The sequence below is a fragment of the Oncorhynchus tshawytscha genome, linkage group LG03, assembly GCF_018296145.1.
Source record: "Oncorhynchus tshawytscha isolate Ot180627B linkage group LG03, Otsh_v2.0, whole genome shotgun sequence".
Classification (NCBI taxonomy): Eukaryota; Metazoa; Chordata; class Actinopteri; order Salmoniformes; family Salmonidae; genus Oncorhynchus; species Oncorhynchus tshawytscha.
The window spans coordinates 77,841,866-77,863,758 of NC_056431.1; the positions used below are offsets into that span (position 1 = coordinate 77,841,866).

Here is a 21,893-nt window from a genome sequence, read left to right on the forward strand (position 1 = left end):
TATACAGGGGGTACCGGTACAGAGTCAATGTGGAGGCTATATACAGGGTATTACGGTACAGAGTCAATGTGGAGGCTATATACAGGGTGTTACGGTACAGAGTCAATGTGGAGGCTATATACAGGGGGTACCGGTACAGAGTCAATGTGGAGGCTATATACAGGGTATTACGGTACAGAGTCAATGTGGAGGCTATATACAGGGTGTTACGGTACAGAGTCAATGTGGAGGCTATATACAGGGTATTACGGTACAGAGTCAATGTGGAGGCTATATACAGGGTGTTACGGTACAGAGTCAATGTGGAGGCTATATACAGGGTGTACCGGTACAGAGTCAATGTGGAGGCTATATACAGGGGGTACCGGTACAGAGTCAATGTGGAGGCTATATACAGGGGGTACCGGTACAGAGTCAATGTGGAGGCTATATCCAGGGTATTACGGTACAGAGTCAATGTGGAGGCTATATACAGGGTGTTACAGTACAGAGTCAATGTGGAGGCTATATACAGGGTATTACGGTACAGAGTCAATGTGGAGGCTATATACAGGGTATTACGGTACAGAGTCAATGTGGAGGCTATATACAGGGTGTACCGGTACAGAGTCAATGTGGAGGCTATATACAGGGGGTACCGGTACAGAGTCAATGTGGAGGCTATATACAGGGTGTTACGGTACAGAGTCAATGTGGAGGCTATATACAGGGTGTTACGGTACAGAGTCAATGTGGAGGCTATATACAGGGTGTACCGGTACAGAGTCAATGTGGAGGCTATATACAGGGGTACCGGTACAGAGTCAATGTGGAGGCTATATACAGGGGTACCGGTACAGAGTCAATGTGGAGGCTATATACAGGGTGTTACGGTACAGAGTCAATGTGGAGGATATATACAGGGGTACCGGTACAGAGTCAATGTGGAGGCTATATACAGGGGGTACCGGTACAGAGTCAATGTGGAGGCTATATACAGGGTGTTACGGTACAGAGTCAATGTGGAGGCTATATACAGGGGGTACCGGTACAGAGTCAATGTGGAGGCTATATACAGGGTGTTACGGTACAGAGTCAATGTGGAGGATATATACAGGGGGTACCGGTACAGAGTCAATGTGGAGGCTATATACAGGGGGTACCGGTACAGAGTCAATGTGGAGGCTATATACAGGGTGTTACGGTACAGAGTCAATGTGGAGGCTATATACAGGGGGTACCGGTACAGAGTCAATGTGGAGGCTATATACAGGGTGTTACGGTAGAGAGTCAATGTGGAGGCTATATACAGGGGGTACCAGTACAGAGTCAATGTGGAGGCTATATACAGGGTATTACGGTACAGAGTCAATGTGGAGGCTATATACAGGGTGTTACGGTACAGAGTCAATGTGGAGGCTATATACAGGGGGTACCGGTACAGAGTCAATGTGGAGGCTATATACAGGGTGTACCGGTACAGAGTCAATGTGGAGGCTATATACAGGGTATTACGGTACAGAGTCAATGTGGAGGCTATATACAGGGTGTTACGGTACAGAGTCAATGTGGAGGCTATATACAGGGTGTTACGGTACAGAGTCAATGTGGAGGCTATATACAGGGGGTACCAGTACAGAGTCAATGTGGATGCTATATACAGGGTGTTACGGTACAGAGTCAATGTGGAGGCTATATACAGGGGGTACCAGTACAGAGTCAATGTGGATGCTATATACAGGGTGTTACGGTACAGAGTCAATGTGGAGGCTATATACATGGGGTACCGGTACAGAGTCAAAGTGGAGACTATATACAGGGTATTACGGTACAGAGTCAATGTGGAGGCTATATACAGGTTGTTACGGTACATAGTCAATGTGGAGGCTATATACAGGGGTACCGGTACAGAGTCAATGTGGAGGCTATATACAGGGTGTTACGGTACAGAGTCAATGTGGAGGCTATATACAGGGGTACCGGTACAGAGTCAATGTGGAGGCTATATACAGGGGTACCAGTACAGAGTCAATGTGGAGGCTATATACAGGGTGTTACGGTACAGAGTCAATGTGGAGGCTATATACAGGGTATTACGGTACAGAGTCAATGTGGAGGCTATATACAGGGGTACCAGTACAGAGTCAATGTGGAGGCAATATACAGGGTGTTACGGTACAGAGTCAATGTGGAGGCTATATACAGGGAGTACCGGTACAGAGTCAAAGTGGAGGCTATATACAGGGTGTTACGGTACAGAGTCAATGTGGAGGCTATATACAGGGGGTACCAGTACAGAGTCAATGTGGATGCTATATACAGGGTGTTACGGTACAGAGTCAATGTGGAGGCTATATACAGGGAGTACCGGTACAGAGTCAATGTGGAGGCTATATACAGGGGGTAGTGATACAGAGTCAATGTGGAGGCTATATACAGGGGGTACCAGTACAGAGTCAATGTGGAGGCTATATACAGGGTGTTACGGTACAGAGTCAATGTGGAGGCTATATACAGGTTGTTACGGTACAGAACCAATGTGGAGGCTATATACAGGGTATTACGGTACAGAGTCTATGTGGAGGCTATATACAGGGTATTACGGTACAGAGTCAATGTGGAGGCTATATACAGGGTGTTACGGTACAGAGTCAATGTGGAGGCTATATACAGGGTGTTACGGTACAGAGTCAATGTGGAGGCTATATACAGGGGTACCAGTACAGAGTCAATGTGGATGCTATATACAGGGTGTTACGGTACAGAGTCAATGTGGAGGCTATATACAGGGGTACCAGTACAGAGTCAATGTGGATGCTATATACAGGGTGTTACGGTACAGAGTCAATGTGGAGGCTATATACAGGGGTACCGGTACAGAGTCAAAGTGGAGACTATATACAGGGTATTACGGTACAGAGTCAATGTGGAGGCTATATACAGGTTGTTACGGTACATAGTCAATGTGGAGGCTATATACAGGGGGTACCGGTACAGAGTCAATGTGGAGGCTATATACAGGGTGTTACGGTACAGAGTCAATGTGGAGGCTATATACAGGGGGTACTGGTACAGGGCACAGGTTATTCGAAGAAATTGAGGTAATATGTACATGTAGGTAGAAAGAGCCCATTCTACATTATCACCTCACTCAAAACCTCCTATTTTGGGGGTGTGTGGCTAAAACCATGATTTGGTCAAACAGTAAAGAGCATTATCTACCGTCATTATTCCTGTAATGAACGTGTCTTGCTGCCAGACACTTGGCAACAAGTGGATCTTCTAGCAAGACAATAACCCCAAGCACACATCAAAATCCACAAAGAAATGGTTAATTGACCACAAAAATCAACATTTTGCAATGGCTATCTCAGTCTCCGGATTTGAACCCCTTTGAAAACCTGTGGTTGGAATTGAAAGAGGACAGTCCATAATTACTGATGAAGAATATCAAGGATCTGGACGGATTCTGTATGGTGGAATGGTCTAAGATCTCTGTCGTAAAATAAAAGGTGAAGAAAATTTGAAGAAAAAAAAAACAGTTCATTTAGTAAATCTAGCCTAAGACATAGACCTCAATGCCTGTACCTTGTGTAAAAATATTAGTTAGCTTGTCCACTTTAACAGGTTTAAGCGTAACCAGATTAACTTGCTTTGAAGATGAAAACTACTTTCAACGCACACTAACTCTGTGTCCCAGTCGCTAGACTAGTGACTTCGGCTGCCATCTAGTGGAAATGAATTGTAACTACACTAGTTAGTTGGCCAGTGTCAAAGTAGACTAATAATATATGCCATTCAGCAGACACCTTTATTCAAAGCAAACTGGGTACATGGTAGTGGAAACAGACCATAGAAACAGGATTACAATGTTGATATCATGGATGGTCAGCCCTTGTATCTATAGCTCTGTCTATTAATCTGAGAGTGGTCAAATTTCTCCAGTCCCATCCCTCTTTTTATGACAGACGGGTTAGATCTACTGTCTCTATTGTTGAGAGAGAGAGTCGAAGCATTCATATGTTGAGAGAGAGAGAGTCGTAACATTCATTTGTTGAGAGAGAGAGTTGAAACATTCATATGTTGAGAGAGAGAGAGAGTTGAAGCATTCATATGTTGAGAGAGAGAGTTGAAACATTCATATGTTGAGAGAGAGAGAGAGAGTCGAAACATTCATATGTTGAGAGAGAGAGAGTCGTAACATTCATTTGTTGAGAGAGAGAGTTGAAACATTCATATGTTGAGAGAGAGAGAGAGTTGAAGCATTCATATGTTGAGAGAGAGAGTTGAAACATTCATATGTTGAGAGAGAGAGAGAGAGTCGAAACATTCATATGTTGAGAGAGAGAGAGTTGAAGCATTCATTTGTTGAGAGAGAGAGAGTCATAACATTCATATGTTGAGAGAGAGAGTCATAACATTCATTTGTTGAGAGAGAGAGAGTTGAAACATTCATTTGTTGAGAGAGAGAGAGTCATAACATTCATATGTTGAGAGAGAGAGTCATAACATTCATTTGTTGAGAGAGAGAGAGTCATAACATTCATATGTTGAGAGAGAGAGAGAGAGTCGAAACATTCATATGTTGAGAGAGAGAGTCGAAACATTCATTTGTTGAGAGAGAGAGTCGAAATAGCAGGACCTTGGACAAGGTAGCACATTCGTTGAAACGAGTCAAAAATAAATCTGTGGAAAAACAATTCTACTCCGATTCCCTTTATGGACGGGGTGTATCTTTTGAATTCACTGTTGAATGGCCTGCTCCTATTCCGTTTTTCGTGAACACCATCCCGCTCCCCCAAAGTGATCGATAGTATATCTTGGCTCACACTTTGATGGTGATTCTGAGCTCTCAGGTTCGTACAGCGAGTTCTGGTCTTCACTGATCTCACTCTCCGTCAGCTCCATCTGTTGTGTAGTTCAAATCAAATGTATTTATAAAGCCCTTCTTACATCAGCTGATATCTCAAAGTGCTATACAGAAACCCAGCCTAAAACCCCAAACAGCAAGCAATGCAGGTGTAGAAGCACGGTGGCTAGGAAAAACTCCCTAGAAAGGCCAAAACCTAGGAAGAAACCTAGAGAGGAACCAGGCTATGTGGGGTGGCCAGTCCTCTTCTGGCTGTGCCGGGTGGAGATTATAACAGAACATGGACAAGATGTTCAAATGTTCATAAATGACCAGCATGGTCGAAGAATAATAAGGCAGAACAGTTGAAACTAGAGCAGCAGCACGGCCAGGTGGACTGGGGACAGCAAGGAGTCATCATGTCAGGTAGTCCTGGGGCATGGTCCTAGGGCTCAGGTCATCCGAGAGAAAGAAAGAGAGAAGGAGAGAATTAGAGAGAGCACACTTAAATTGTGTGGGGTGGCCAGTCCTCTTCTGGCTGTGCCGGGTGGAGATTATAACAGAACATGGCCAAGATGTTCAAATGTTCATAAATGACCAGCAGGGTCAAATAATAATAATCACAGTAGTTGTCGAGGGTGCAACAGGTCAGCACCTCAGGAGTAAATGTCAGTTGGCTTTTCATAGCCGATCATTCAGAGTATCTCTACTACTCCTGCTGTCTCTAGAGAGTTGAAAACAGCAGGTCTGGGACAGGTAGCACATCCGGTGAACAGGTCAGGATTCCATAGCCGCAGGCAGAACAGTTGAAACTGGAGCAGCAGCACGACCAGGTGGACTGGGGACAGTAAGGAGTCATCATGCCAGGTAGTCCTAATTCATCTAGCCTGGTGCTATACAGTTCATGTTTGAATTACTACTTGTTGTTGCCATCTTCGTTGTCCGCACCTAACCTCACTGTCTTCAATAACACAGACGATTTGTTGATTCCTGCCAGTGACACACTGGCGTCAGTCGTTACTATGGCAATTTGAGATGGAGCTGACCATAGCTCAAATTAACATAGTTGACGATAAAAATACTAAATATAGAGATGTTTTTGTGTTAAATACACACGTTTAGTATTAGTGGATTGAATACATCTCTTTGTTTAGATTTACTTCCTAAAGTGTTTCCATTCCCCTTTAAGAGTTGATAGTGTTTCCATTCCCCTTTAAGAGATGATAGTGTTTCCATTCCCCTTTAAGAGATGATAGTGTTTCCCTTTAAGAGTTGACGATGTGCTCAGTGATGTGGGCTGGTGTGGATAAAATGCCAGGGCCAAATTCTTGTCCCAGTCTGCCCCTGCTGCTGTTCTGTTCGCTCCCACAGACTGCCAATCCTATCCAAGACATCAAAGCCGACCCGCCCCCACCTCCGTTACTCTCCCCATCCCAAAAAGCAACATGTGGAGCTGTGCCTTTTTGAATTGGCAAGTGGCGGCGTCGGTTGAATGGAGTTTGAAGGAGAGCTAGAGCATTGCAGCCCGGGAGAGCGCAGAGAGAAAGAGAGGGAGAAGCACATGTTTATTGATTTTCTTTCCCTTCCTCTTTGCCTGAGTGTAGGCCTTGCTACAAGTTTCTAGAATCCTTTACAGATATTCAAATCCTTTTCAAATGACTTTTTCCGGGTATTATTCGTGATATCAGGGGCTTGTCGGAACTTAAATGTGATTTTGGGTCGTGCATCATGAGTGGAAGAACGAGAAAGAGCTCCTCTAATGTTCTACGGTCCACATTAGCCGTATCTGATTCAGGAGAGATGCAGAGGTTGATCCGGGTGGAAACCACCCCGGTGCTGAAATGTAGGATGGATTGTGGTGAGTGTTATTTTTATATATTTATTTTTTTGTGAAATGAAGTGGGCTCTATGATTCAAGCTTCATGGTTAACAACTTACTGAAATGTGAAATTTAATTAATTTGTGCTAAATATTATATTGAGTAGACGACCCACTCAGAACTAGGCTTTATATCAGAAGGTACAAGGGCAGCTTCTTTCAGGACTACTTAAAGATCAATTATTTTAGTAGAAACAAACGTTTTGGGCCTCATTGCTCATATCGTAAGGATACGATGGCATATTATTTTCCAGCTAAAATAAATTAATAAAAGCAATGTAGACTGTCAAAAAAAGAGAGGACTTGTTCTATGAACACAAACAGACAAACTACTAATAACATGACCTGAAATTAAATGTATTATAACGATGATAATACTAATAAATAATTTGCCAACATTTAAAGCCTATTCATTAATACACCTGCATAATTTAAACCTAGGCCTGCTACAGGTAATTTCCAATTAAAATGCATAACTAAGTGCTTGTTGTATGAATGCATTCAGTTGATCAAAAGGAACAACTTGAATTAATTGATTTTTGGTTACAGAATAACCTGGAAAGATTTATATAATAGGCCTTCTGGTGAATTAGTGATGTTTATATAATAGGCCTGCTGGTGAATTAGTCATGTTTATATAATAGGCCTGCTGGTGAATTAGTCATGTTTATATAATAGGCCTGCTGGTGAATTAGTCATGTTTATATAATAGGCCTGCTGGTGAATTAGTCATGTTTATATAATAGGCCTGCTGGTAAATTAGTCATGTTTATATAATAGGCCTGCTGGTGAATTAGTCATGTTTATATAATAGGCCTGCTGGTGAATTAGTCATGTTTATATAATAGGCCTGCTGGTGAATTAGTCATGTTTATATAATAGGCCTGCTGGTGAATTAGTCATGTTTATATAATAGGCCTGCTGGTGAATTAGTCATGTTTATATAATAGGCCTGCTGGTGAATTAGTCATGTTTATATAATAGGCCTGCTGGTGAATGTCATGTTTATATAATAGGCCTGCTGGTAAATTAGTCATGTTTATATAATAGGCCTGCTGGTGAATTAGTCATGTTTATATAATAGGCCTGCTGGTGAATTAGTCATGTTTATATAATAGGCCTGCTGGTGAATTAGTCATGTTTATATAATAGGCCTGCTGGTGAATTAGTCATGTTTATATAATAGGCCTGCTGGTGAATTAGTCATGTTTATATAATAGGCCTGCTGGTGAATTAGTCATGTTTATATAATAGGCCTGCTGGTGAATTAGTCATGTTTATATAATAGGCCTGCTGGTGAATTAGTCATGTTTATATAATAGGCCTGCTGGTGAATTAGTCATGTTTATATAATAGGCCTGCTGGTGAATTAGTCATGTTTATATAATAGGCCTGCTGGTGAATTAGTCATGTTTATATAATAGGCCTGCTGGTGAATTAGTCATGTTTATATAATAGGCCTGCTGGTGAATTAGTCATGTTTATATTATAGGCCTGCTGGTGAATTAGTCATGTTTATATAATAGGCCTGCTGGTGAATTAGTCATGTTTATATTATAGGCCTGCTGGTGAATTAGTCATGTTTATGTAATATTAGATGTCCTTGAATGCAATGAAGATAAACTAATGGCAATTTGTTCACACCACTACCACATAATACCACCAAAAACACACTGCCTGAAAATACTACCAATACAATACTGTCATATAATACTACCAATACAATACTGTCATATAATACTACCAATACATCTAATGATATTCCCATGCTATGATGTTGTCTTAGGTCTCTCTTTATGCTGTGTTTGGCACCAGCGAAAGTCACCGCAGTCACAGTGTGTGTGTGTGTGTGTGTGTGTGTGTGTGTGTGTGTGTGTGTGTGTGTCATCAGAAGCCGGTCACTGTGGGAACAGCCATGGAAGTGAACCCACTGCAGGGCCAGAAAGGCCCCCTTCTGCTTCCTCTCCCTAACCCTAACCCTAACCCTCTGTTTTAGCCCCTCTGTTTGATGCATTATTTTAGAGTTATTTTATTCATTTATCAGCTAGGCTGAATACCATCAAAGACAACAACACCAAAACATGGTGTTTAAGGGCAAGCGAAGATCATGTTTAGGGGGCAGCTGTGTCTCTACCATTCGCTCCTTTTGAGTAGGTTTGCTTTAGAAGGTTAAACAGTATGTAGTGTGCTCTTTTCTCTCTCTGCTCTCACCTCAGCTAGAGGTGCCAGCTGGTGGGGTGGGTGGGGGTGGGGGGTTGCTGTGGTTACAGGGTCGGTTTGGCACTGTGATGAAAGACGTGATGATGTAACGTGTCTGCCTCCCGTTACTGGCCCTGCAGATAACGGCTAATCATTCCTCAACAATGAGTCACTTTTACTTTCTAAAGAATGTGTTGATTGTATGAATCTATTTTTTTTATTGCCATTTTCAGCATTATTGTGATCATTATTGTGATCATTATTGTGATCATTATTGTGATCATGTTAATGTCAGTGGTTCTGCTTACGCCGGCTACAGTGATGTAGTCAGGGATTATCTGTGGCTGACTGAGTGGCTGAGTAAGGGTTAGAGGTCAAGGGTCAGGGGTTGAAGAGGTGATAGAGGGGGGTCCTGGAACCCTGCATCTCTTTAACCCTCTCTAGAAGGGATGGCTGATTTTGTTATCTGGTGTTACTGCTATGTTGCTGACTAGTGTTTAGTGGGGTCAGACATCAGTAATGTATTCGTTATATACACTGCCCCTCCCAGGACCCTCTCTACAACTCTTAACCCCTACCCCCCAGGACCTTACCCCCTCTCTACAACCCCTACCCCTACCCCAGGACCTTACCCCCTCTCTACAACCTTAACCCCTACCCCCAGGACCTTACCCCCTCTCTACACCCCTACCCCCAGGACCTTACCCCCTCTCTTCTACCCCTAACCCCCAGGACCTTACACCCTCTCTACAACCCCTACCCCCCAGGACCTTACCCCCTCTCTACAACCCCTAACCCCCAGGACCTTACCCCCTCTCTACAACCCCTACCCCCAGGACCTTACCCCCTCTCTACAACTCCTACCCCCAGGACCTTACCCCCTCTCTACAACCCCTACCCCCAGGACCTTACCCCCTCTCTACAACTCTTAACCCCCAGGACCTTACCCCATCTCTACAACCCCTACCCCCAGGACCTTTACCCCCTCTCTACAACCCTTAACCCCCAGGACCTTACCCCTCTCTACAACCCCTAACCCCCAGGACCTTACCCCCCCCCCAGGACCTTAGCCCCTCTCTACAACCCCTAACCCCCAGGACCTTACCCCCTCTCTACAACCCCTACCCCCAGGACCTTACCCCCTCTCTACAACCCCTACCCCCAGGACCTTACCCCCTCTCTACAACTCCTACCCCCAGGACCTTAGCCCCTCTCTACAACTCTTAACCCCTACCCCCAGGACCTTACCCCTCTTTACAACCCCTACCCCCAGGACCTTACCCCCTCTCTACAACTCTTAACCCCCAGGACCTTACCCCCTCTCTACAACTCTTAACCCCCCAGGACCTTACCCCATCTCTACAACTCTTAACCCCCAGGACCTTACCCCCTCCCTACAACTCTTAACCCCCAGCAGCTTACCCCATCTCTACAACTCTTAACCCCCAGGATCTTACCCCCTCTCTACAACTCTTAACCCCTACCCCCAGGACCTTACCCCCTCTCTACAACTCTTAACCCCCAGGAACTTACCTCCTCTCTACAACCCCTACCCCCAGGACCTTGCCCACTCTCTACAACTCTTAACCCCAGGAACTTACCTCCTCTCTACAACCCCTACCCCCAGGACCTTACCCCTCTCTACAACCCTACCCCCAGGACCTTACCCCCTCTCTACAACTCTTAACCCCTACCCCCAGGATCTTACCCCCTCTCTACAACTCTTAACCCCCAGGACCTTACCCCCTCTCTACAACAACCCCTACCCCCAGGACCTTACCCCCTCTCTACAACCCCTACCCCCAGGACCTTACCCCCTCTCTACAACCCCTACCCCCAGGACCTTACCCCCTCTCTACAACTCTTAACCCCTACCCCCAGGACCTTACCCCTCTCTACAACCCCTACCCCCCAGGACCTTACCCCCTCTCTACAACTCTTAACCCCTACCCCCAGGACCTTACCCCCTCTCTACAACCTACCCCCAGGACCTTACCCCCTCTCTACAACTCTTAACCCCCAGGACCTTACCCCCTCTCTACAACTCTTAACCCCCCAGGACCTTACCCCATCTCTACAACTCTTAACCCCCAGGACCTTACCCCCTCTCTACAACTCCCTACCCCCAGGAGCTTACCCCATCTCTACAACTCTACCCCCTCTAACCCCCAGGATCTTACCCCCTCTCTACAACTCTTAACCCCTACCCCCAGGACCTTACCCCCTCTCTACAACTCTTACTTACCCCCTCTCTACAACCCCTACCCCCAGGACCTTGCCCCCTCTCTACAACTCTTAACCCCCAGGAACTTACCCCCTCTCTACAACTCTTAACCCCTACCCCCCAGGACCTTACCCCCTCTCTACAACTCTACCCCCAGGACCTTACCCCCTCTCTACAACTCTTAACCCCTACCCCCAGGACCTTACCCCCTCTCTACAACTCTTAACCCCTACCCTCCAGGACCTTACCCCCTCTCTACAACTCTTAACCCCCAGGACCTTACCCCCTCTCTACAACTCTTAACCCCTACCCCCAGGACCTTACCCCCTCTCTACAACTCTTAACCCCTACCCCCAGGACCTTACCCCCTCTCTACAACCCTACCCCCAGGACCTTACCCCATCTCTACAACTCTTAACCCCTACCCCCAGGACCTTACCCCCTCTCTACAACTCTTAACCCCTACCCCCAGGACCTTACCCCCTCTCTACAACCCCTACCCCCCAGGACCTTACCCCATCTCTACAACTCTTAACCCCTACCCCCAGGACCTTACCCCATCTCTACAACTCTTAACCCCTACCCTCCAGGACCTTACCCCCTCTCTACAACTCTTAACCCCTACCCCCAGGACCTTACCCCATCTCTACAACTCTTAACCCCCTACCCCCAGGACCTTACAACTCTTAACCTCTACCCTCCAGGACCTTACCCCCCTCTCTACAACCTTAACCCCTACCCCCAGGACCTTACCCCATCTCTACAACTCTTAACCCCCAGGACCTTACCCCTCTCTACAACTCCCCTACCCCCCAGGACCTTACCCCTCTCTACAACTCTTAACCCCTACCCCCAGGACCTTACCCCCTCTCTACAACTCTTAACCCCCTACCCCCAGGACCTTACCCCCCTCTCTACCTCTTAACCCCTACCCCCAGGACCTTACTCTCTACAACTCTTAACCCCTACCCCCAGGACCTTACCCCCTCTCTACAACTCTTAAACCCCAGGACCTTACCCCCTCTCTACAACTCTTAACCCCCAGGACCTTACCCCCTCTCTACAACTCTTAACCCCAGGACCTTACCCCATCTCTACAACTCTTACCCTACCCCCAGGACCTTACCCCCTCTCTACAACTCTTACCCCCAGGACCTTACCCCCTCTCTACAACTCTTAACCCCTACCCCCAGGACCTTACCCCCTCTCTACAACTCTTAACCCCTACCCCCAGGACCTTACCCCCTCTCTACAACTCTTAACCCCTACCCCCAGGACCTTACCCCCTCTCTACAACTCTTAACCCCTACCCCCAGGACCTTACCCCCTCTCTACAACTCTTAACCCCCTCTACTCTAACCCCCCCCCAGGACCTTACCCCTCTCTACAACTCTTAACCCCTACCCCCAGGACCTTACCCCCTCTCTACAACTCTTAACCCCTACCCCCAGGACCTTACCCCCTCCATCTCTACCCCCAACTCTTACAACCCCTACCCCCCAGGACCTTACCCCCTCTCTACAACTCTTAACCCCAGGACCTTCCCCCATCTCTACAACTCTTAACCCCTACCCCCAGGACCTTACCCCCCCCATCTCTACAACTCTTAACCCCTACCCCCAGGACCTTACCCCCTCTCTACAACTCTTAACCCCTACCCCCCAGGACCTTACCCCATCTCTACAACTCTAACCCCTACCCCCAGGACCTTACCCCCTCTCTACAACTCTTACCCCCCCCCAGGACCTTACCCCCTCTCTACAACTCTTAACCCCTACCCCCAGGACCTTACCCCATCTCTACAACTCTTAACCCCTACCCCCAGGACCTTACCCCTCTCTACAACCCCTACCCCCAGGACCTTACCCCCTCTCTACAACTCTTAACCCCCAGGACCTTACCCCATCTCTACAACCCCTACCCCCCAGGACCTTACCCCCTCTCTACAACCCCTACCCCCAGGACCTTACCCCCTCTCTACAACCCTACCCCCAGGACCTTACCCCCTCTCTACAACCCCTAACCCCCAGGACCTTACCCCTCTCTACAACTCTTAACCCCTACCCCCAGGACCTTACCCCCTCTCTACAACCCCTACCCCCCAGGACCTTACCCCCTCTCTACAACTCTAACCCCCAGGACCTTACCCCTCTCTACAACTCTTAACCCCTACCCCCAGGACCTTACCCCCCTCTCTTAACCCCCCCAGGACCTTACCCCATCTCTACAACTCTTAACCCCCAGGACCTTACCCCTCTCTACAACTCTTAACCCCCAGGACCTTACCCCATCTCTACAACTCTTACCCCTACCCCCAGGACCTTACTTACCTACAACTCTTCTTACCCCATCTCTACAACCCCTACCCCCAGGAACTCTCTACAACTCTTAACCCCTACCCCCAGGACCTTACCCCTCTCTACAACTCTTAACCCCCAGGACCTTACCCCCTCTCTCTCAACCCCTACCCCCAGGACCTTGCCCCCTCTCTACAACTCTTTAACCCCCAGGAACTTACCCCTCTCTACAACTCTTAACCCCTACCCTCCAGGACCTGCCCCCCTCTCTACAACTCTTAACCCCCAGGACCTTACCCCTCTCTACAACTCTTAACCCCTACCCTCCAGGACCTTACCCCCTCTCTACAACTCTTAACCCCTACCCCCAGGACCTTACCCCCTCTCTACAACTCTTAACCCCTACCCTCCAGGACCTTACCCCCTCTCTACAACTCTTAAACCCCCAGGACCTTACCCCTCTCTACAACTCTTAACCCCCAGGACCTTACCCCCTCTCTACAACTCTTAACCCCTACCTCCCAGGACCTTACCCCCTCTCTACAACCCCTACCCCCCAGGACCTTACCCCCTCTCCAACCCCTACCCCCCTTACCCCATCTCTACAACTCTTAACCCCTACCCCCAGGACCTTACCCCATCTCTCATCTCTACATCTCTACAACTCTTAACCCCCTACCCCCAGGACCTACCCCCAGGACCTTACCCCCTCTCTACAACTCTTAACCCCTACCCCCAGGACCTTACCCCCTCTCTACAACTCTTAACCCCTACCCCCAGGACCTTACCCCATCTCTACAACTCTTAACCCCTACCCCCAGGACCTTACCCCATCTCTACAACTCTTAATCCCCCCTCCAGGACCTTACCCCCTCTCTACAACTCTTAACCCCTACCCCCAGGACCTTACCCCATCTCTACAACTCTTAACCCCTACCTCCCAGGACCTTACCCCCTCTCTACAACCCCTACCCCCAGGACCTTACCCCCTCTCTACAACTCTTAACCCCCAGGACCTTACCCCATCTCTACAACCCCTACCCCCAGGACCTTACCCCTCTCTACAACTCTTAACCCCAGGACCTTACCCCCTCTCTACAACCCCTACCCCCAGGACCTTACCCCCTCTCTACAACCCCTAACCCCAGGACCTTACCCCCTCTCTACAACCCCTACCCCCAGGACCTTACCCCCTCTCTACAACCCCTACCCCCAGGACCTTACCCCCTCTCTACAACTCCTACCCCCAGGACCTTAGCCCCTCTCTACAACTCTTAACCCCTACCCCCAGGACCTTACCCCTCTTACAACCCCTACCCCCAGGACCTTACCCCCTCTCTACAACTCTTAACCCCCAGGACCTTACCCCCTCTCTACAACTCTTAACCCCCAGGACCTTACCCCATCTCTACAACTCTTAACCCCCAGGACCTTACCCCCTCCCTACAACTCTTAACCCCCAGCAGCTTACCCCATCTCTACAACTCTTAACCCCCAGGATCTTACCCCCTCTCTACAACTCTTAACCCCTACCCCCAGGACCTTACCCCCTCTCTACAACTCTTAACCCCAGGAACTTACCTCCTCTCTACAACCCCTACCCCCAGGACCTTGCCCACTCTCTACAACTCTTAACCCCCAGGAACTTACCTCCTCTCTACAACCCCTACCCCCAGGACCTTACCCCCTCTCTACAACCCTACCCCCAGGACCTTACCCCCTCTCTACAACTCTTAACCCCTACCCCCAGGATCTTACCCCCTCTCTACAACTCTTAACCCCTACCCTCCAGGACCTTACCCCCTCTCTACAACTCTTAACCCCCCCCCCAGGACCTTACCCCCTCTCTACAACTCTTAACCCCTACCCTCCAGGACCTTACCCCCTCTCTACAACTCTTAACCCCTACCCTCCAGGACCTTACCCCCTCTCTACAACTCTTAACCCCCCCTTACCCCTCTCTACAACTCTTAACCCCTACCCTCCAGGACCTTACCCCCTCTCTACAACTCTTAACCCCTACCTCCCAGGACCTTACCCCCTCTCTACAACTCCTACCCCCAGGACCTTACCCCTCTCTACAACTCTTAACCCCTACCCCCAGGACCACCCCCTCTCTACAACTCTTAACCCCTACCCCCAGGACCTTACCCCCTCTCTACAACCTTAACCCTACCCCCAGGACCTTACCCCATCTCTACAACTCTTAACCCCTACCCCCAGGACCTTACCCCATCCTCTACAACTCTTAACCCCTACCCTCCAGGACCTTACCCCATCTCTACAACTCTTAACCCCCCCCCCCCCAGGACCTTACCCCATCTCTACAACTCTTAACCCCTACCCCCAGGACAACTCTTAACCTCTACCCTCCCCCATCTCTACAACTCTTAACCCCTACCCCCAGGACCTTACCCCATCTCTACAACTTTTAACCCCTACCCCCAGGACCTTACCCCTCTCTACAACCCCTACCCTCCAGGACCTTACCCCATCTCTACAACTTTTAACCCCTACCCCCAGGACCTTACCCCCTCTCTACAACTCTTAACCCCTACCCCCAGGACCTTACCCCCTCTCTACAACTCTTAACCCCTACCCCCAGGACCTTACCCCCTCTCTACAACTCTTAACCCTAACCCCCAGGACATTACCCCCTCTCTACAACTCTTAAACCCCAGGACCTTACCCCCTCTCTACAACTCTTAACCCCAGGACCTTACCCCCTCTCTACAACTCTTAACCCCCAGGACCTTACCCCATCTCTACAACTCTTAAACCCCAGGACTTACCCCCTCTCTACAACTCCTAACCCCCAGGACCTTACCCCCTCTCTACAACTCTTCCCCCCCTACCCTCCAGGACCTTACCCCCTCTCTACAACTCTTAACCCCTACCCCCAGGACCTTACCCCCTCTCTACAACTCTTAACCCCTACCCCCCAGGACCTTACCCCTTCTCTACAACTCTTAACCCCTACCCCCAGGACCTTACCCCCTCTCTACAACTCTTAACCCCTACCCCCAGGACCTTACCCCCTCTCTACAACTCTTAACCCCTACCCCCAGGACCTTACCCCCTCTACAACTCTTAACCCCTACCCCCAGGACCTTACCCCATCTCTACAACTCTTAACCCCTACCCCCAGGACCTTACCCCATCTCTACAACTCTTAACCCCCAGGACCTTAACTCTACAACCTTATCCCCCCCCCCAGGACCTTACCCCTCCCCATCTACCCCATCTCTACAACTCTTAACCCCTACCCCAGGACCTTACCCCATCTCTACAACTCTTAACCCCTACCCCCTCTTACCCCATCTCTACAACTCTTAACCCCTACCCCCAGGACCTTACCCCATCTCTACAACTCTTAACCCCTACCCCCAGGACCTTACCCCCTCTCTACAACTCTTAACCCCTACCCCCAGGACCTTACCCCATCTCTACAACTCTTAACCCCTACCCCCAGGACCTTACCCCATCTCTACAACTCTTAATCCCCTCCCCAGGACCTTACCCCCTCTCTACAACTCTTAACCCCTACCCCCAGGACCTTACCCCATCTCTACAACTCTTAACCCCTACCCCCAGGACCTTACCCCATCTCTACAACTCTTAACCCCTACCCCCAGGACCTTACCCCATCTCTACAACTCTTAACCTCTACCCTCCAGGACCTTACCCCATCTCTACAACTCTTAACCCCTACCCCCAGGACCTTACCCCATCTCTACAACTCTTAACCCCTACCCCCAGGACCTTACCCCCTCTCTACAACTCTTAACCCCTACCCCCAGGACCTTACCCCCTCTCTACAACTCTTAACCCCTACCCCCTAGGACCTTACCCCTCTCTACAACTCTTAACCCCTACCCCCAGGACCTTACCCCATCTCTACAACTCTTAACCCCTACCCCCAGGACCTTACCCCATCTCTACAACTCTTAACCCCTACCCCCAGGACCTTACCCCATCTCTACAACTCTTAACCCCCAGGACCTTACCCCATCTCTACAACTCTTAAACCCCCCCCTCCAGGACCTTACCCCCTCTCTACAACTCTTAACCCCTACCTCCCAGGACCTTACCCCATCTCTACAACTCTTAACCCCTACCTCCCAGGACCTTACCCCATCTCTACAACTCTTAACCCCCCTCCAGGACCTTACCCCCTCTCTACAACTCTTAACCCCTACCCCCAAGGACCTTACCCCCTCTCTACAACTCTTAACCCCTACCCCCAAGGACCTTACCCCATCTCTACAACTCTTAACCCCTAATTCTACCTGCCAGCTCCTCCTCTGCCAGCTCCTCCTCTGCCCCAGTATAAAGACCTCTCCCTCTCCCGCTGGGTCCCAAATTGCAACCTATTCCCATAGGGCTCTGGTCTATAGTAGTGCACTATATAGGGAATAGGGCTCTGGTCTAAAGTAGTGCACTATATAGGTAATAGGGCTCTGGTGTAAAGTAGTACACTATATATGGAATAGGGCCCTGGTCTAAAGTAGTGCACTATTTAGGGAATAGGGTGCCATTTGCGACACGTTCTCCCTTAGCAGGTGAGGAGCCCCAGTCTGAAGCCCTGTCCCCTCCGTCCATGCTCCCCCTCCCCGGGACATTTTAGGGAGAGGGAGAGAGGGAGAGAGGGAGAGAGAGAGAGAGAGAGAGAGAGAGAGAGAGAGAGAGAGAGAGAAAAAAAAATTGGGTTGAATGTCCAGGGTGTTAGTTAGTGAGGTGTAGGTTGGATCACTAGAGAGTGAGCAGGGCGCCGCTTCCCCTAACAACCACACATTACACCAAGCATTTCTCTGTTGCCATGGAAGAAGCCTGGCCCAGTCCTCCCCCACCGAGGCTGCCAGACACCAGCTTTAACAGACAGGGGGTGGTATCATGCTGTCCTCTCGCTCTCTATCTCTCTCTTTCTCTCTCAATTTCATTTCAATATAAGAGGCTTTATTGGCATGGGAAACATATGTTTACATTGCCAAAGCAAGTGAAGTAGATAATAAACAAAAATCAAAATCCCAAATGGTTTGGATAGTCAAGTTACACACAGCTCTGACTTACACACCCCACCAGACATGCCACCAGGGGTCTTTTCACAGTCCCCAAACCTAGAACAAATTCAAGGAAATGTACAGTATTATATAGAGCCATTATTGTATGGAACTCTATTCCATCTAATATTGCTCAAATAAACAGCAAACCTGGTTTCAAAAAACAGATTGAGCAACACCACAACGTCTCTCTCTTGTTTTTCTGTATTGACATGTAGGCTACGTGCCTTTTTAGTTCTGTCCATGAGCTGTTCATGTCTATTGATGTTCTGTATTATGTTTCATGTTCTGTGTGGACCCCAGGAAGAGTAGCTGCTGCTTCAGCCGTGGGTAGCAGCTAGCAGGTAGACTAGTGGTTAGAGTTTTGGGCCAGTAACCGGAAGGTTGCAAGATCAAATCCCTGAGCTGACAAGGTAAAAAATCTGTTGTTCTTCCCCTGAACGAGGCAGTTAACCCACTGTTTCTAGGCCATCATTGGAAGTAAGAATTTGTTCATAACTCACTTACCTAGTTAAAATATATATATATATATTTGGCAGGAGGTTAGGAAGTGCAGCTCAGTTTCCAGTGAGCATGTAGCCTGTCTTCTCTTGAGAGCCAGGTCTGCCTACGGTGGCCTTTCTCAATAGCAAGGCTATGCTCACTGAGTCTGGACATATTCAAATCTTTCCGTTGTACACAGAGGATAATTCTGCGTGCAGAGTCTCAATTTGGTGTTTGTCCCATTTTGTGAATTCTTGGTTGGTGTCGGACCCCAGACCTCACAACAATGAAGGGCGATGGGCTCTATGACTGATTCAAGTATTTTTAGCCAGAGATCCTAATTGGTAATCGACACCGCAGTTTTCAGCTGTGTTATTTTATTAACAATGACATTTCTAAGTCACCCCAAACTTTTGAACGGTAGAGTACTTGTAAACAAACAGGTATCTTTGTCGACATGAGTCTTTCTCTTCCCTATTTCCCGTGACCCCTTTCCTTCCTTCCTCTCTCTCTCTCTCTCTCTCTCTCTCTCCCCCCGCCCCCTACAGAGGAGCGAGGGTCATGGGCTGCCCCATGCCACGCGGGTGAGGGAGGGCTCCAGTGGGCTGGTACTGACACTGGTGTCCATGGCGTGTGTGGGCGGGCTGGTGGTGGTAGCATTGACCATCGCCTGTCTCCGACACCATGCCAAGCAGCTGGCCTCAGGGAAACTGGGCCTCGGACCCGAGGGAGGACCGGAGACACACGTTGACTACCAGGTAGGAGAGGCCAGGAGGTACTTTGTCCCAAATGACACCCTATTCTTTATAGAGAGAGCTACTTCGAAAGAGTTGGTGCACGTCATTTCAACCAAAACATTTGAAGACGTTGGAAAACATTGGATTTGCAAAAAGTCATCAACCTAAAGGAATTCTGTCATTATTTTCACCAAACTTTTAATCTAAATTCCTTTTTTTTTTTATTGTGTTTGTGGATTTCATATTGAAAATATATATAGATAATTGGTTAATTGGTTTGACTTATGTACACCTGAGGCAATGGACATTCAGGAGAGTATTATGGGATGCTGTGTGCTCTATTCATTCTCTTTACAGCCCTGCCGTTAGTTGAAGGCAGCCAATCCAATAGTTTCAGAAAAGTAGTTACTTTCTTAGATCTGTAATCAAATAGCTTTAAAAAGTAGTCCTTTTTAGGGGGTCTATATTCAAATAGCTTTAAAAAGTAGTCCTTTTTAGGGGGTCTATATTCAAATAGCTTTAAAAAGTAGTCCTTTTTAGGGGGTCTATATTCAAATAGCTTGAAAAAGTAGTCCTTTTTAGGGGGTCTATATTCTTTAAAAATAGCTTTCAAATAAAAGTAGTCCTTTTTAGGGGTCTATATTCAAATAGCTTTAAAAAGTAGTCCTTTTAGGGGTCTATATTCAAATAGCTTTAAAAAGTAGTCCTTTTAGGGGGTCTATATTCAAAAGCTTTAAAAAGTAGTCCTTTTTTTAGGGGGTCTATATTCAAATAGCTTTAAAAAGTAGTCCTTTTTAGGGGTCTATATTCAAATAGCTTTAAAAAGTAGTCCTTTTTAGGGGGTCTATATTCAAATAGCTTTTTTAAAAAGCTTTAGTCCTTTTTAGGGGTCTATATTCAAATAGCTTTAAAAAGTAGTCCTTTTAGGGGTCTATATTCAAATAGCTTTAAAAAGTAGTCCTTTTTAGGGGGTCTATATTCAAATAGCTTTAAAAAGTAGTAGGGGGTCTATATTCAAATAGCTTTTAGTCCTTTTTAGGGGGTCTATATTCAAATAGCTTTAAAAAGTAGTCCTTTTTAGGGGGTCTATATTCAAATAGCTTTAAAAAGTAGTCCTTTTTAGGGGGTCTATATTTCTTTAAAAAAATAGCTTAGCTTTAAAAAGTAGTCCTTTTAGGGGGTCTATATTCAAATAGCTTGAAAAAGTAGTCCTTTTAGGGGTCTATATTCAAATAGCTTGAAAAAGTAGTCCTTTTTAGGGGGGGGTCTATATTCAAATAGCTTTAAAAAGTAGTCCTTTTTAGGGGTCTATATTCAAATAGCTTGAAAAAGTAGTCCTTTTTAGGGGGTCTATATTCAAATAGCTTGGGTCTATATTCAAATAGCTTTAAAAGTAGTCCTTTTAGGGGGTCTATATTCAAATAGCTTTAAAAAGTAGTCCTTTTTAGGGGTCTATATTCAAATAGCTTTAAAAAGTAGTCCTTTTTAGGGGGTCTATATTCAAATAGCTTGAAAAAGTAGTCCTTTTTAGGGGGTCTATATTCAAATAGCTTGAAAAAGTAGTCCTTTTTAGGGGGTCTATATTCAAATAGCTTGAAAAAGTAGTCCTTTTTAGGGGGTCTATATTCAAATAGCTTGAAAAAGTAGTCCTTTTTAGGGGGTCTATATTCAAATAGCTTTAAAAAGTAGTCCTTTTTAGGGGGTCTATATTCAAATAGCTTTAAAAAGTAGTCCTTTTTAGGGGGTCTATATTCAAATAGCTTTAAAAAGTAGTCCTTTTTAGGGGGTCTATTTTCAAATAGTTATACACTGCTCAACACAATAAAGGGAACACTTAAACAACACAATGTAACTCCAAGTCAATCACACTTCTGTGAAATCACACTGTCCACTTAGGAAGCAACACTGATTGACAATAAATTCCACATGCTGTTGTGCAAATGGAATAGACAACAGGTGGAAATTATAGGCAATTAGCAAGACACCCCCAATAAAGGAGTGGTTCTGCAGGGGGTGACCACAGACCACTTCTCAGTTCCTATGCTTCCTGGCTGATGTTTTGGTCACTTTTGAATGCTGGCAGTGCTTTCACTCTAGTGGTAGCATGAGATGGAGTCTACAACCCACACAAGTGGCTCAGGTAGTGCAGATCAACCAGGATGGCACATCAATGCGAGCTGTGGCAAG

At 47.2% G+C, this 21,893-nt stretch overlaps 1 protein-coding gene across 2 annotated transcripts in view; it reads left to right on the forward strand.

The window, feature by feature from the left end:
• Window positions 1–21,893, forward strand: part of LOC112239088 (receptor-type tyrosine-protein phosphatase-like N) — a 131,198-nt gene that overhangs the window by 89,011 nt on the left and 20,294 nt on the right. For both annotated transcript variants that reach the window (XM_042320034.1, XM_042320033.1), the window contains exon 13: window positions 19,518–19,727. In XM_042320034.1, coding sequence (XP_042175968.1) covers window positions 19,518–19,727 — 210 coding nt within the window. The remainder of the gene's footprint in view (window positions 1–19,517; window positions 19,728–21,893) is intronic.